Raw genomic sequence first — 13,702 nt, 5'->3', positions numbered from 1 at the left:
CAAAAACTTAGTAGATTACTTTGAAAACATTTGCATTTAAATTTCATGATCTCACCTTTCAGTCAACATATTCCATATTTAATTCTTTGGGGAGAGCATATTTGAAACACTTGGATCACACTTGAAATCATAGGTTCAATCCTGATAGTCGATGTAAACAAACATACATTGATATGATTCTTTAATATGTATAATTGTTGTACTTACTTTTGTGATACATGCTTGTGTGAAAACATTGCAGCGTAGCATGTACGTTAATTTCTTTTTACAGGCAACTGTCTGGATATATATATAAACGATGTCTGGACCAAAGAACCAAAATCCACCAGGCCTGAAACAGATTGATCTGGACCAGATATGGGGAGATTTAGAAGAAGGAATAAGAAAAGTGTACAATCATCATTCTATGTCCAAACCCCGCTACATGCAATTGTACACGTATCCTTAATTTGAACATTTATACCTAACATAATGAAGCTTACTGTATAAATAAGCTGTAACATCCTGAAAGATTCTGCCATTCTGTTATTAATAGGGAACAGATTTATATGAACTATAACTTCTAAACATTGTGTATTATGTTCTATATATGCTTTATGACAGCACCAACACACCCTCTTTCCCAGAGAATGCCACTACCGACATAATTCCAAGAATTGAAGAAATCCCTGTGTATAGAAATAGCTCTTCCGTAGGACAGAAAAGTACCCATAGCTTCGAGAATGCTGGGCTTTGTCTTTACGGCATTGGTGAAAGGAGCCATGCCATTCATGGTGGCTGGTACAGATGCCGAATTGTGGTGTTTGTGCGTGAAAGAATCCATAAAGACCAATGGTTGTTCCTAAATGTGGTGCCATGTGCATAATGGATGGTGAGAAGTTGATGTGCCTGAAAGAGGCTCGATGGTGCATTGTGTTTGAATTACCAGTGACAATAATAGGTCAGGTGCATGCAATATCCATATGAGCCGCAGTAAATTACTCCGAATACCTAACACATTAAAGTTATCTTCACTCTTTTGGTATTGCAAATGCCTATCGTCTGTCCACAACATGAATGAAGTGAATGTGAATAAATTCACATGACTTTAGATAAATTCTATTGGTTCATTCCAATGACAGATGTTCCAAAGCATAAGAATATAGAGTTTGGCAAAGGAATACCACTTACCTAACTTTCTGTACTGAAGCCAAGGGGAAAGATCCATATTTCATCTACCTTATCTAGAAATGAACCAACTTCAGATTTTAATGACTCAAGTCAATGTTTCACAAGTCATCTGATAAATATATAAAAATTTACGTACTCTTACAAATATTAAAAAATATTTATATTATGAAAAAACAATAAAAATATCAAATAAAAGGTCACTACTTACGATATTGTGAGTCTCCTTCTTTGGAACTGCTACCTTTCGGAGGTACAACTGCCTCCTTCTTCAGGCAATTTTAAGCATGTGTCACTACCATGCCACGTCAAGTTTTTCTTTCAAGGAAAAGGTTTTGCGGGTTGGAATGAAGGTAGAAAATTTGATAAAACTTGTTCCCATATTAAAAAATTTATCCTTACCCCTTTACATTTTTCACTAAAATTTACAAAAACAGGTTAAAACTATAAAATCAAATCCACTTGCCAAATGTGCTGTCATCAGCTGGTGCTCCCATGTGGAAGAAGGAGGAGTTTCAGAGAAGGACAATCACAATATCATAAGTGGTGACCTTTAATTTGATATTTTTATTGTTTTTTCATAATAGAAATATTTTTTAATATTTGTCAACTGTGAGTAATTCGCACAAAACCAATTATGAATATTGTTCTTACAAACAACATCAGTTGTTTTCTCCCCCCCCCCCCACAGACAAGTGCAGGCATAGGCATACCTGCACAGATTTACGTATCGACAGCTAATCAGTAAATAATGCCACCTTACTGCTGCCACTAGAACCTACACCTGTGACTCATTCCTTTCAGATGTCGCTGGAACTTTGCAACAACAGTAGTTTTGAGAAGGCACTTGCACCCCCCCATACCAATGTAGAGGGCATTTACATAATTGTTAAGAAAGAGTGGAAAAAATGAAAGAAAAATTTAAGAGTTTTGGATTTGTTATTTTGGTAGATACCCTGCCCGAATGGAAAACCGATTTCAGTTACTTTGTTACAAACATTAATTAATGCATGATACATGGAACATTGCAATATTTTATTGCTGTTGGGAAATTTTTATATGTGTATGTGTATAAGCAAGTAAGTACATTGTTACTGTGATTAAAGATGTGTTTGGGGCACCCTGATGGCTCAGTGGTAGCATCGTCGCCTTGTAATCCAGGTGTCCCGGGTCCGATACCCGGGGGTGGCACAAGTGGTTCGGATCCCACTTTCAACTGTAGGTCCACTCCCGATTAGCCTTACTGTGCATAAAGTTTACTTAAACACCATATCAAATAAAGATGTGTTTGTAGCGATTTTTTAAAAAAAATGTTTTGTGAAAATAGAGCAGTCAGATCTCAGCAAATCCCACAAAGAGCAAGTGTCATGGTGATAGGAAGAAAAGTGGGTTTAATCTCTTATTTTGCAACTATATTGCAAAAGTGCACTAGTTACATGGATGCCTTTTTCCATGGTAAGTTTTCTCTCAACACATCATTCCCATGTATGCATAAAATTATTTCATGCCCCAGTGAACATAGTATTTGTTCCCTTAACACAATTTTAGCCATGTATACAACTACTGCACAAGTGTCCACCAACAAGCAACTAGGACATCATCTGCAAAGTCAAAGAAGGGCCAGACATGCGGTGGTGCACAGTTTGTGGGTCTTGAGCTTTACAAAAGACTCAGGGATTTCCTGAGAACCTACCTGAGTAATTTACGTAAGGTATGTCTTTTTCTGCTATTTTTTTATTTATATTTTTATGAGCAACATACTCTGTGTGTGCGCCAAATTTGTTCTTTAAATGAAAATGTGTGATGCTAATGTATTTGTGCCTGACAAAAATGAATTTGCAAGTTGTTTCTGTGTATCACGTGTCTTTAGCTAAAAATGCAAAATTTGAAAGTTACATAAGACACATATGGTAAAATAGCCAAAAGTGTGTTCTCCTGTGTTACAAAGAATGATTTATACATTGGTATGACAGGATAAGATATATCCAAGAAGGTTACATGAAATACTGTTGCTTCCTCTGTGAGTGGGACCGTCGGGACAGAGATGATTATGATGTCCGTTAACACTGACCGCCACGACAGGCATCAAGAACATAACATGAGATCCAATTGACAAGCCCCAAAATGTGGGATGTGGCAACAAGGAAGAAGCTTCACTCGATTAAGCTCACCATAGGTGCATGGCGTTCCTCCCTTTCTCTCTAGTCAAGAAGTTCTTATTTGACTGTGTATTTGACACAGCCGTCTAACCCATGGTCACTTGCTGCAAGGGTCTCCATGTGCTGTATTTGTAATGTCGTTTTAAGTATTCTACATATTCTTATTGAATGTGCCGATTTTGCTTTTCTCCGGCAAACTTCTAATCTCACCAGCTGTTTCTCATCCCTGTTGGGAGATAATGACAGTGTTTTATCAAATGATTTTAGCTTTTATATTGAAGGGTACAAAATGGCCACACGTGCCGTTGTAACCAAGAATTTTAATACAATCAATCGATCAGAATGTCTTTCTGCCCCATTACTAATCAAGCTTGGTTTGATGAAAATTTTCATCAAAGCACTAGGCCGAGAAGGACAAGCTTTCAGGTACCTCTGGACGAAATTCCCACGCTTAAGCGAGGCAAAGGTTATGGAAGGTGTGTTTATTAACACACAAATTAGAACCGTTCTTCATGATGGTGCATTTGATTCTACACTTTCTGACCCAGCAAAGCAGCATGGCAGGAAATCAAGTTGGTGTGATCTAATGTCCTGGTGACATGGTTCACTGATTTCATGTCATGGGGTGCCACATGTTACTCAAATTACACTTTCTGGACTCACGTGTGGGCTTTTTCCTGCAAAACCTGGGAGAACTCAGTGATGACATGGGGAAAGGTTCCACCAAGACATTGCTGTGTTTGAAAAGTGCTTCAGAACACGTTTGAAATGGCAGTATGCTTGCTGACTATCTATCATCAGGGATGCTCCACAACGTCATGCTTGTAGGTATTGTTACTGTTTTCTCTTACTGTAGGGTGTATTGTAATATGCCTTTCACACATACTTGTAGCAATGCATCAGGTGGCTGTCCAATAAAAATGATGCGTGATAGAAGCATATGGTTTTCACACTTCAATTCTGTATCCTTTGTTTAGTCCAAATCGCATGATATCATCTAAAGGTCAGAAAATGTCTTCAAATTTGTTGTGCAGTGTTATCGGTAGCGGCCGGAATTTATGAATACTGATAACCGATATTCTACCGATCCCATATAAAATTCCAAATGGTCCTTGAAGAACCTGAATGGTTCGTTGCCCGTAATAAATGTGTGTTTCAAGTTGACTGCAGTGCAAAGGAAGTTACATATTTAGACATTTACCTTTTTAAAAAGTAGTGCATGGAGATTATCCATAAAAATTATAACAAAATTGCAGAATATTGCTCCGAATTATGAGATATTTATAGATGTATCGGATTGGTAAAATAATCTAATTTTACCGATACTCTGATATTCCTATATCAGCCAATACCGATAGAGTACAGATTAATCTATCCCATCCCTAATAGTTATTAACCGTTGTTATGCGAACTTTTAAGAACTTACTTGGCTAATGTTCATTCATAAAAATTAAATAGTCCAACAGTTTGGAGTTAACTTAGACATGGAGTTGCAAATGTAGGAAGGTCTCACTTTTCTCCCTCTCAAGGCCACTTTGCCCATGCCAGCTCATCTCGTGCTAAAAAGCTTCGATTGTAGATCTTGAGCATTCAGTGGGCAACTCCATGTTAAAGATTGTATGTTCTGATAGAAATTCTTTGTGTGTTTTGTGGTGTGAAGTCGTATCCTTTTTAGGAAAAACAGATGTATCGTAATGATACCAGAATTACTCATTCGAACTTGTGCCTTAAATACTTTTGGGGGGTATGTAAAGAATAGGGCAGCAATATGAGCATTTAGCAAATTCTACTGTTTTGACTAATGCATTAAAAATATGGCAGTAAATTCATGCAATTAACGTTCAAAATAAGGAGTTGCGGCGGTAATTTTTAGTTTGGCACCCATACAAATATCTCTATCAGGTGTTTTTTTTTTTTTTTTTTTTTTTTTTTTTTTTTTTTTTTTTTTTTTTTTGCAACTATCAATTCTGGTGCTGATACATTCGATGGAAAATTTGGACGTTATCTTAATTTTTTTAAAAATAAGTATCGACTCTTACATATTTTGATGATTGGTCATTAAGTAATTTCATTTACATTTTTATGGCCAATCAGTTTTATACTTTGTCTACTTTGTTACATGGATTGATTACATGTGAATTCCTGATGAAATTCAGGAGAGAACAACCCTAAAGAATCTCTTAGCCTGGATTTGAATCCAGGACCTTTAGCTTTGGAGCTCATCGCAGTTAAACTAATGTGTTTCTTTTAGTCACAAACTTGAAAATTCTAGGGAATATAGACATCCATAAAGATACTGGTGTTTGTCACATTCGTTTTGGTTTAATTTCAAATAGGAAGTAGAGAATATTATTTATTGATGTCGGTGGAAAAAAAATCCTTATTTCACAAAACATGATTCAAACAAATGAACTGGGGAATCCAGTTATTTTACTCACCTTAAGAACACGCTAGTGGCAAGACACTAAAGTTTCCATGTGGCATCCAGTGAGACACCAGCAATTCTGATAAGAATAAACTCTACTTCAGATGCTATTGCACATTGCAGTCACATTTTTCTTACACACGTTGCTTCATATCACAACCTTTATTGGCCCAGTCTAGTTTGCTGCACTTTCGACTCTTTGTACTCATGTGTGTTGCAAAGTGCAACACCAAGGCATCAATGGCGTTGATTTGGTGTCTGCACCATTTGCATGCCTTCTAGAGCTGTAGTGCTCTGTACTGTCACATGGTACGTGCCAACCAATCAAATGAACATTGCAAGCAACAGACAAGCATTTGTTGAATCTTCTGAGATTGAACACTGCTATTCTTGCATACAGACAGAGCCTGTTACGGTGAACAGAATTTCTTTGCACCAGCTTTACACTGGGAACACCAGGTGTCAAAAGTGCAACTAATTAAATGGAGCTATTTCGTCAGTGTCAATTACAAAGCTATGATTTTGCAGCATCTAGCACACACAGCAAATTATGTGATGGGACTAAGTTGAAGTTTTCTGATGTTCTGCATTTGGTGTCATGTTCCTTTGTAAAAACTTGCAACTGGAGACTTATTAAAAATATTTTATTTTCCTAAAATATTATTTTGTATAAGCATAAACATTCTCCTGACTTCATTGTTGCAAACAAATCAATGCAAATACTGATTTTACTTTAACTCATCATCAATTCATGTGTACAGTTTGCCATGCCTGTAAATTATTTACATACTTTGTAGGGTGTGCGGGGATATATTCATAAATATACAGTGGAACCAGATTTTACATTTTCCTGCATTATACATTCAATCTTGATTGTCCCAATGTAGCAAAATGTAATAAAATGTTCCTCGATTTTTACATTTTCCCGCATTTTAAATTTTTTCAGCTTGGCCACCTGAAGAAATGTAAAATTGAGGTTCCACGTAATATTGAAACTAGACACTTGGATGGACACACACACTCACTCTCTCTATCTATCTCTATCTCTCTCTCCCTCCCTCCCTCCCCCCCCTCTTCCAGAATTAGACTGCTGCTGTTTCACTGCTAGCTGGGTATACCATTACATGTATTCCCACTCACTTTGAGCACTGACTGGACATCAAACCTGTGACTTTGATAATGTGGAATTTTACTTAATTTTTATCTGGGCCACATGTGCCCCTGAACTAACCAACTCCCATTAAATGAAGCAACCAAAAAGATAATCTTATACAATTATTGTATGCAAAGCTGTTTTATTGAAGTAAAGTTTTGTGATGTGACAAGTCCATTACACATTGTTGCCCATGCATTTTTTAAGTAAATGTTTTAATTTAACTGAGTGCTTTAATAATTCTAGGGAGGACTTGATTTAATGGATGAATATGTTCTTCAGTTTTACACGAAGAATTGGGAGGAATACCAGTTCAGTTCAAAGGTGTTGAATGGAGTGTGTGCTTACTTGAACAGGTTAGAAATTTTCTCATTGTTTCATTTGGTGTGGTTATATTTTGCAGCTTGGGCAGGTAGAAGTGTTTGATTTTGGCCTATATTCAGAGAAATTTACATCTAGTGGCATCAGCAGTTGTTTACCAGTCCTCCCCAATCGCATGGTGGTAACATCTTCACCTTGTAATCAAGAGGTCCCAGGTTATATACCCAGTGGAGGCACTTTATGGTTCGGATCCCACTTTAAACTGAAGGCCCAGTCCTGATTAGCCTTACTGTGCATGAAGTGGTCTTCAAACCTCAACTCAGTCAATCAAGTTGTGGTTTATGATGCAGCAAAAGTGAGGGTGGAAGTTTTAAGGGTGTACCAGAACCTTACATTTTTCTGCATTGTATATTGAGTTTCCATGACCCCGATAGGTCAAAATATTATACAATTTTCTTCCATTTTAAGTTTCTTCACATTGGTCCCCTGATTAAAGGTGAGGTTCCATTGCATTTGCAAAACAGGGCATCTACTGGTGCAGATCATTTTGTGCATATTGTTAGTGGATGATATCAATTTGTAGTACTAAAACGGTATTTAAATTGGCTGCATCCCGATTTCTATTCATTTTTAGTTATTTAAAATGACCCAGAAAAGAATAGCATGAGAGTGCTTAGAAGAGTTTCCCTAATATTATTCACTTTTGCAATCATAAAAATTTCCAGAAGTTATCAACTATTAAATAAACTCTTGTTCACTACATGTTCACTGCAGAAATACCAAAAGATAATTCACAAGGTATTTAGTTAAATTCCAACTAAGTTCATTATATACGATAAATTTATGTACATGCTTGAATGATTCGTTGATATTTCTTACTAGCAAACACTAGGATAATTTTCTGTTTAATGAGCGGTAACGTGAGTTTTGAAATAGTTTTTAAATTTGTTTGAACATAGAAGCAATTCAGTTTTCTTCATTGTGTGGAAAATTTTGTGAAAATAAGAACGAAGTAGTTTGCAAAATTACTGAACTTTCATCTAATAACTGTGTTTTATGCTTTCTAATAAATCATCCACAGTTTTGGGAGTTTATGTTAAAAAGGTGTGGAAGATGGTCAATAGAAAATATTTTTTTTTGTCTTAGTTTGTAATTTGTCAGTTTTTAAGAAAAAATTGTTTGTAAAGTCTATACATTTTTTTCTAATGACTGCAAATTGTGATATTTCTTTTTGTTTCCATTACTGCATTTTGGTGGATATATGATGACTTCTCAGTGAAAATAAAACATCAAAAGTTAATGGAAAGAATAGCATTATTTTGTTCAAAAGCGATACTCAATGCCATGATTTAAAATACGTTGAAATTGGTCCCAAGCTTTAGATTCCATCCGGGAGTCATTGTCTGTTACTGCAGTTTGATATTGCAAATATTACATAACTTCATGCGAGTCAACATGGCAGACTCACGCTAGAATGAAAGGATATAACGGAAGAATTACTTTAAAAATACAGGGTATCTGAGAAGGTTATATACTTGAATGTACCATGTTGAAAACTGGTATTTGGTTGCTTAGGAATAGTTTCATGCATCCCTGTTGCGAAGGTTTCATGAAATGCTGTTTGAGGTTCTTTTATCATATACATTTAGGGGTAATATGTAAATAATAACCTGTGGCATAATAACAGCCCGGGAGGGCCAGGGCCTGCTTACCAACTGCCAGCCTAACTCTCTCGCCTGTCAAGATGGGAGAATATCCAACGAATGACGTGTGGTCAGCACGACAAACCCCCAGTCATTGTACGTTTCCATGACCAGGTTACATTACCCATTCGTAGCTCTCCAATTTCCTCATGATGGTGGGTGCCCACCAGTCCCATACAGACAGAAATCTCAAGAGGAAAGTTGTACTGCATCCCCCAGGAGACTCAAACTTGCATGGCTCCCATAGCTGGAGCCCAAAGCATGATGCCCACATTAGACTGCACGGCCATGGTGTGGAATAGTTCAATATATGTACTATTCAATATAATCTAGAGGTACATTGTAGAATATTTTTTTACCTTAAGTATTTTTCCACAGTTATGAAAGCATATCTTAATCTTCATCAAATATTAGTTTTGTGTTCAATAAAATATGTGAAAAAGCTGTCTATATGGAAACCAGATAATTTATATTAATGAAATCCAACTGGTATTTTGAAGAATTGGAATTATGTTTTGTAATAATATCTATTGTACTCTGTGGGAAGAATTCATTTTCTTGAGGTTAACAACATTTGACTATTTTCAGGCATTGGGTCAGACGAGAATGTGATGAAGGAAGGAAAGGAATATATGAAATATACCAGCTGGCTTTGGTAACGTGGAGAGATAATCTCTTTATGCATCTAAATAAACAGGTAAGTGTAAGTCCAATCATCTGACAAAGTTTAATTTTGTAAACTGGAATGTGTTAAATTTTTTTATAATTGAATAAAAATCTATGGAAAAGGCAGTTATAAGGATTTTTTTAAACTTTATTTTGAGTCTTGAAATTGCTAATTTTTCACTTGTTAATATATAGATTGGTCATGTAGTTGAAAAAGCAGTCCAGAATGAGGGTAAGTATTCTCATAGAAAATGCGACACCACCAATAGGATATTATATCATCGAATGGAAAAAAATTCCATTTTCAGAATACTACAAGTAAAATTCTGAAAATATGGTCTTGAATCTTTTCTCTTTTGGAAATTGAAGAAAATGAAGGAAAATCAGACAGTAAATAAACACAGGAAGAGAATCATGGAATGGAATACTGTCTTTAACACCATCCTGTAATACTTCTTCTTGAAGAGTACTAAAAATCCAACAGGATGTGCACGTAACAAATTACAAGTGGATTTTTTTATCGATGCTTAGGCCCATTGACCTGCCACAGTATTACTGGAAGCTTAAAATATCTTTATTAGAGAATGTTGAACTAAAATGTACATACATATGTGTAGGTCCATTGTAAACCACAAGGTAGTGTTCACTTTTTTGACATACCAGGCAGGCAAGATTTATTTTAATCATTATGGAAGATAGGTTGTTTTAAGGTTTAAAAAAGGTATTCAGAAACATCGTGCATCCTTTCATGTGTGGTGAGCAACTGAAACAGAGCAGCTGTTTCATTTTAACTTCTGACTGCCTTTTTAACCTTGTAGCAATCTTGCTCTTATAGTAAGTAAGTCTTGAACTGTTTCTGATGATGAATGATGAAAAGATTCTCTCAGGCTACAGTGTTTTATCCTAATTCTTGCCCACTTTCATGAAGAAGCCACAATCATTATATCTTATGTAATGATTAAGTACCAATTTATATGCACATCATTGTTTTGTACAAATATATACTAATCACTTGAATTTAACACTTGATCTCCTTACTTTTTCCTCATTAGTATTTTTAAATGTTCTGTGAATTTTTTACCCTTTAGCAGAAGTCTTGAGTGAATTCTCTTCATTTCCCCACACACAAAATAAGCACCCAAGCTAATGTACATAAGGCATTAGTGTATTTATTTCTGTTTTAAACACTAACAATAACTTTTGTTTCATTATACAGGTCACTAATGCAGTATTGGTTCTAATAGAAAGGGAAAGGAATGGTGAAACAATAAACACAAGGCTTGTTAGTGGAGTTATAAACTGCTACGTAGAATTAGGTAGGCACATGAGATTCTTTTAATATAATTTTTATGCAAGACACAAATATCTGATGACGTTAGCATCTATTTCCTGTCTTGAATCATATTCTTGACTAACTTGTGCATAAAACAATCCCTGTGTTGAAGTGTTTAGTGCTTATTTTTTGGGTGTTACATTACACACTAGACTAGAGTTATAATGTGGATAATTCAGAATGATCATGGTTATAACTGGATAAATTTAATGAAGTACATTACTCTAAGGGTGACTTTCATGATATATTTGTTTTTAATCAAGGGGTCCCGGGTTCGATACCCGGTAGAGGCACAAGTGGTTCGGATCCCACTTTAAAACTGTAGGTCCAGTCTCGATTAGCCTTACTGTGCACAAAGTGGACTTAAAACAACAAATCAATGAATGATATATTTTAGCGATGCACCGATATGAAATTTTGGCCGATACCGATAAAGTACAGATATAAAATTTACCGCTACCTATCACCGATATTCTACCGATCTGATATAAAATTAGAAATGGTCCTTGCAGAATCTGAAAAGTTCACTGACCTCTTTAATAAATGTATAGTTCAAGGTGAATGCAATGCAAAAGAAATTGCATATTTAGACATTTACTTTTTTAGAAAGTAGGGCATGGAGATTATCCATAAAAATTACAACAAAATGGCAGAATTTTGCACTAAATTATCAGATAATAATCGATGTATCTGATCGGTAAAATAATCGGTAATTTTACCGATACATCGATATGCCTATATCGCCCAATACCGATAGAGTACCGATTAATCGGTCCCATCTCTAATATATTTGCTGAAAGAGATGATTAATTTCATTCTCTGTTCAAAACCATTTATGTTAATATGCATAAATGGAATGTCCTCTCTGGAGCAAAGGGACAGAGTACATGGTACTCCTTGATGCCTGGTCACATTATGTTATGCCAAAACCCTTTACAGACGTTATCTCTGCAGTTGCTACATGCATGTTGGTGACGATCACCTTGTAGAGTGGTTAGCACATCACTCTGCAATGCTAAGAGTCCCAATCTCAAATCCCAGCCTGGGCTTGGTCCCTTCATTAATTTCATCATTCATCCTCATCTTGAGATTTTGCAGAAGCAATGTAAAATAAACTAGATCAAGTGAAACATGCATGTTCCTCAAGGCAGTACTATTCTGCCTGATGACCAGTGATTGCCTTGCTTCCAGGAAGGGTCCCCCAAGTCACCGGATGTTGGGAACGAAGTGAGCTTCAACCAAATTTAAGACGTTTTAGTAGAAGTTTATTAGAAGAAACAGAAGTCTCACTTTAATATATGTAATTTACAGTGCAAGAGCAACAACAATTTTCATTAAGGGCAGGAGAAACAGTTTGTGTCTAGCCAGCTGTGATGACTATAACTGCTCCTCCCCCACCGACCTTTCCCCATGGTAAGCTGAGGAAAGAGAGGTGTGTGTGCTGGATGATTGTAGGAGAAGGAGAAAACAGCATTACATGTATGGGAGTATTATTTTATTTGTTCTCTTGTGAATATCAAACTCTCGATGGTGTAGCAAAACGTATCAATGGAAAGAACTATCCTTGAAGATTTCAGTTGTCAGAAGAAAAGATGAAACTTCCGTTTGATTAGCTGTATGTTGAAGTTGATTCTCCATTAAGAATACATGAGATTATGTATACACTTATTCATCATATGTTTTACAAATCGTATCTTGCTTAATAATGAACTTAAAAAATCACTTCCACTAGCAACATAGGGAGAAATTCATACTCTCGTATGTAGTTTGAGTTTTTTAAAGCAGCAGTGCACATTCTGACGAGAATGTAATAAATCCACACCTGGTGCAAAACTGTCACTTACCGTTAACATGTGAAAATGGAAGGGAAATTTTGTGTTCAAGCACTCAATCCATATCTTCACTTACACCATCGTTCTTCCCTTTTTCTTGGAAGGTCTCAACGAAGATGATCCAGGTGCCAAAGGACAAAATCTTTCTGTATATAAGGATTCCTTTGAGAATGTGTTCTTAGAAGACACTGAGAGGTTCTACACAAGAGAGAGCATAGACTTCTTGAGACAAAATCCTGTAACAGAGTATATGAAGAAGGTATTTATGATATACTGCACCATTTAGACATTATCATATCATTTTGTAAAGGCATTCATATGTATTTTGGTTAATGCAGAGCTGACACAGATTTTTGTTATATATCTTGAGATATGTGAGAAATATTTGAAGAAAATTAAAATGAATGTTTTTAGTTTTTCAAAAGTGAAATATTTTTGGGTTCATTGTTGGTGTCAAATAGTAGTCTAAATCAATAGCTTTAAAATGACACTGTACATTCAATAGTTTTGAAGTTATGACAATTTTTCTCAGAACTTTTGCAATATTGAACCGTAGTCAGTAACAGTGAAACTATTGGTGCCAAAAATTCAGAAATTTGCAGTTTTGGTTCACTCCATGGGTACTTTCAAGCAAATAAATCACAAAATTGGTATTGTAAGGTTCAAAAGCATGTTTATTCAACAGGGAGTGACCCGTGTTTATGTTTGCGAATGTTCATATTTTGTAAATTTTTAGCCAAGTGTATAAGTTGCTAACAATTATCTTCAGTATCTGTTGTTCCCTTTTTATGTTCGTCCATTCAATCAAACCTAATAGTCAGTGGAGTTAGTAATGATTTTGTCATTGCTGGTAATAGTAAAACTGTTATTATTAATACTTGATAAAGGTTTTTTTTTACATAATGGGAAACATAAATGAGAGAGGGAAATTTTACACCTTTAA

General features: G+C 35.7%; 1 protein-coding gene across 7 annotated transcripts in view; it reads left to right on the top strand.

The window, feature by feature from the left end:
- The window catches only part of Cul1 (cullin 1), a 39,430-nt gene that overhangs the window by 1,846 nt on the left and 23,882 nt on the right, over positions 1–13,702 (top strand). For all 7 annotated transcript variants that reach the window (XM_083143067.1, XM_083143061.1, XM_083143064.1 and 4 more), the window contains exons 2-7: positions 272–438; positions 2,716–2,878; positions 7,151–7,260; positions 9,517–9,625; positions 10,811–10,910; positions 12,864–13,018. In XM_083143067.1, the coding sequence (XP_082999193.1) occupies positions 299–438; positions 2,716–2,878; positions 7,151–7,260; positions 9,517–9,625; positions 10,811–10,910; positions 12,864–13,018 (777 nt within the window). In that variant the 5' untranslated portion in view covers positions 272–298. The remainder of the gene's footprint in view (positions 1–271; positions 439–2,715; positions 2,879–7,150; positions 7,261–9,516; positions 9,626–10,810; positions 10,911–12,863; positions 13,019–13,702) is intronic.

Source organism: Lepisma saccharinum, chromosome 21 (assembly GCF_977018435.1).
Source record: "Lepisma saccharinum chromosome 21, izLepSacc3.1, whole genome shotgun sequence".
Taxonomy (NCBI): domain Eukaryota; kingdom Metazoa; phylum Arthropoda; class Insecta; order Zygentoma; family Lepismatidae; genus Lepisma; species Lepisma saccharinum.
This window is presented reverse-complemented; position numbering and strand designations above follow the sequence as displayed.